Source organism: Eimeria tenella, genomic scaffold (genome assembly GCF_000499545.2).
Source record: "Eimeria tenella Houghton genomic scaffold, Eth_scaff3209, whole genome shotgun sequence".
Lineage (NCBI taxonomy): Eukaryota > Apicomplexa > Conoidasida > Eucoccidiorida > Eimeriidae > Eimeria > Eimeria tenella.
In genome coordinates, this window is record NW_013543058.1 from 1,128 (window position 1) to 2,151 (window position 1,024).

The 1,024-nt window shown below is 57.6% G+C and overlaps 1 protein-coding gene across 1 annotated transcript in view; it reads right to left on the reverse strand.

Annotated features, from left to right (window-relative positions):
- ETH_00041165 (uncharacterized protein) overlaps nucleotides 1-520 on the reverse strand; it is a gene marked incomplete at both ends in the record, with an annotated part of 1,625 nt that extends 1,105 nt beyond the window's left edge. Inside the window, one exon of the mRNA XM_013376204.1 lies at nucleotides 54-520. Within this exon, the coding sequence (XP_013231658.1) occupies nucleotides 54-520 (467 nt within the window). The remainder of the gene's footprint in view (nucleotides 1-53) is intronic.
- Nucleotides 521-1,024: the final 504 nt, after the last annotated feature.

The following is a 1,024-nucleotide window of genomic DNA, read 5'->3' on the forward strand; positions in this document are numbered from 1 at the left end:
CACGCCCAAGAAGCCAAACCCTAAACCCTAAACCCTAAACCCTAAACCCTCACCATGATTTTGCTGAGATGAGGGGGGAGGCGTCGGGCTCTGCCCGCTGAATCAGCAGCCGCGAGTCTCCATCCAGTCTGTCCAAATGAGCGCGGCCTGCTGCTGCATTATCGCTGTGGTTCACGCTGCTGCTGCTGCTGCTGCTTTCGGCTGCTGGAGCAGCCTTCCGCTGCGCGCTGGTGCTGCTGCTGCTGTCGTCGCTTGAGGCTTCCGCTGCGCCGGCGTCCTTTGCAGCATCTTTTTCCGTCTGGGCTGCACCTTCCGTTGCTGCTGCTGCTGCTGGAGCTGCTGCTGCTGCTGGCGCTGCTGCTGCTGCTGGTGCTGCTGCTGCTCCTGCGCTGCTGCTGCTGCTTTTAGAGGGAAGGTTTACCCGCAAAGACTCCAGCAGCCCCTGAAGCTGCTCGAGAGAGGCGCTTTCATCCTTCAGGCTGTTCAGCAGCTGCGCTGCTTCTTCTGGAGTCACCGGCATTGTGCTGCTGCTGCTGCTGCTGCTGCTGCTGAGGCGCGGCTGCTCGCGTTGGTGGCGCTTTCGCTGCTGCTGCGGCTTCGTAGACACAGCGCGCAACAAAAGCGGGTCCTGCTGCGAATGCTGCAGCAGCTATGTGTTCGCATCCAGCGGGGGCCGCTGTAGAAACAAAGCTAGCAGCAGCAGCAGCAACAGCAAATGGAGGATTTTCTGCTTTTCTGTTTTGTTAAACCTGTAAAAAGAAGGTAGAACTGATAACTCTTACTGCTATTACACCCCTTGCTGGCTGCAGCAGCAGCAGCAGCAGCAGCAGCGTGGCAGCCTCGTGGGAACTGCAGCATGCAGCCCCCAGCTGCAACAGGGGCAGCAGATAAATCCCGCCGCCACTGTGTATTTTTTATTTTCTTTTGCTTTATTTTTGCTAATTTAATTTTCCATACAAAGATCGCAGCAGCTGCAGCAGCAGCAGCAGCAGCAGCTGCTGCTGGAGTGGCTCCCCCTTGTCTG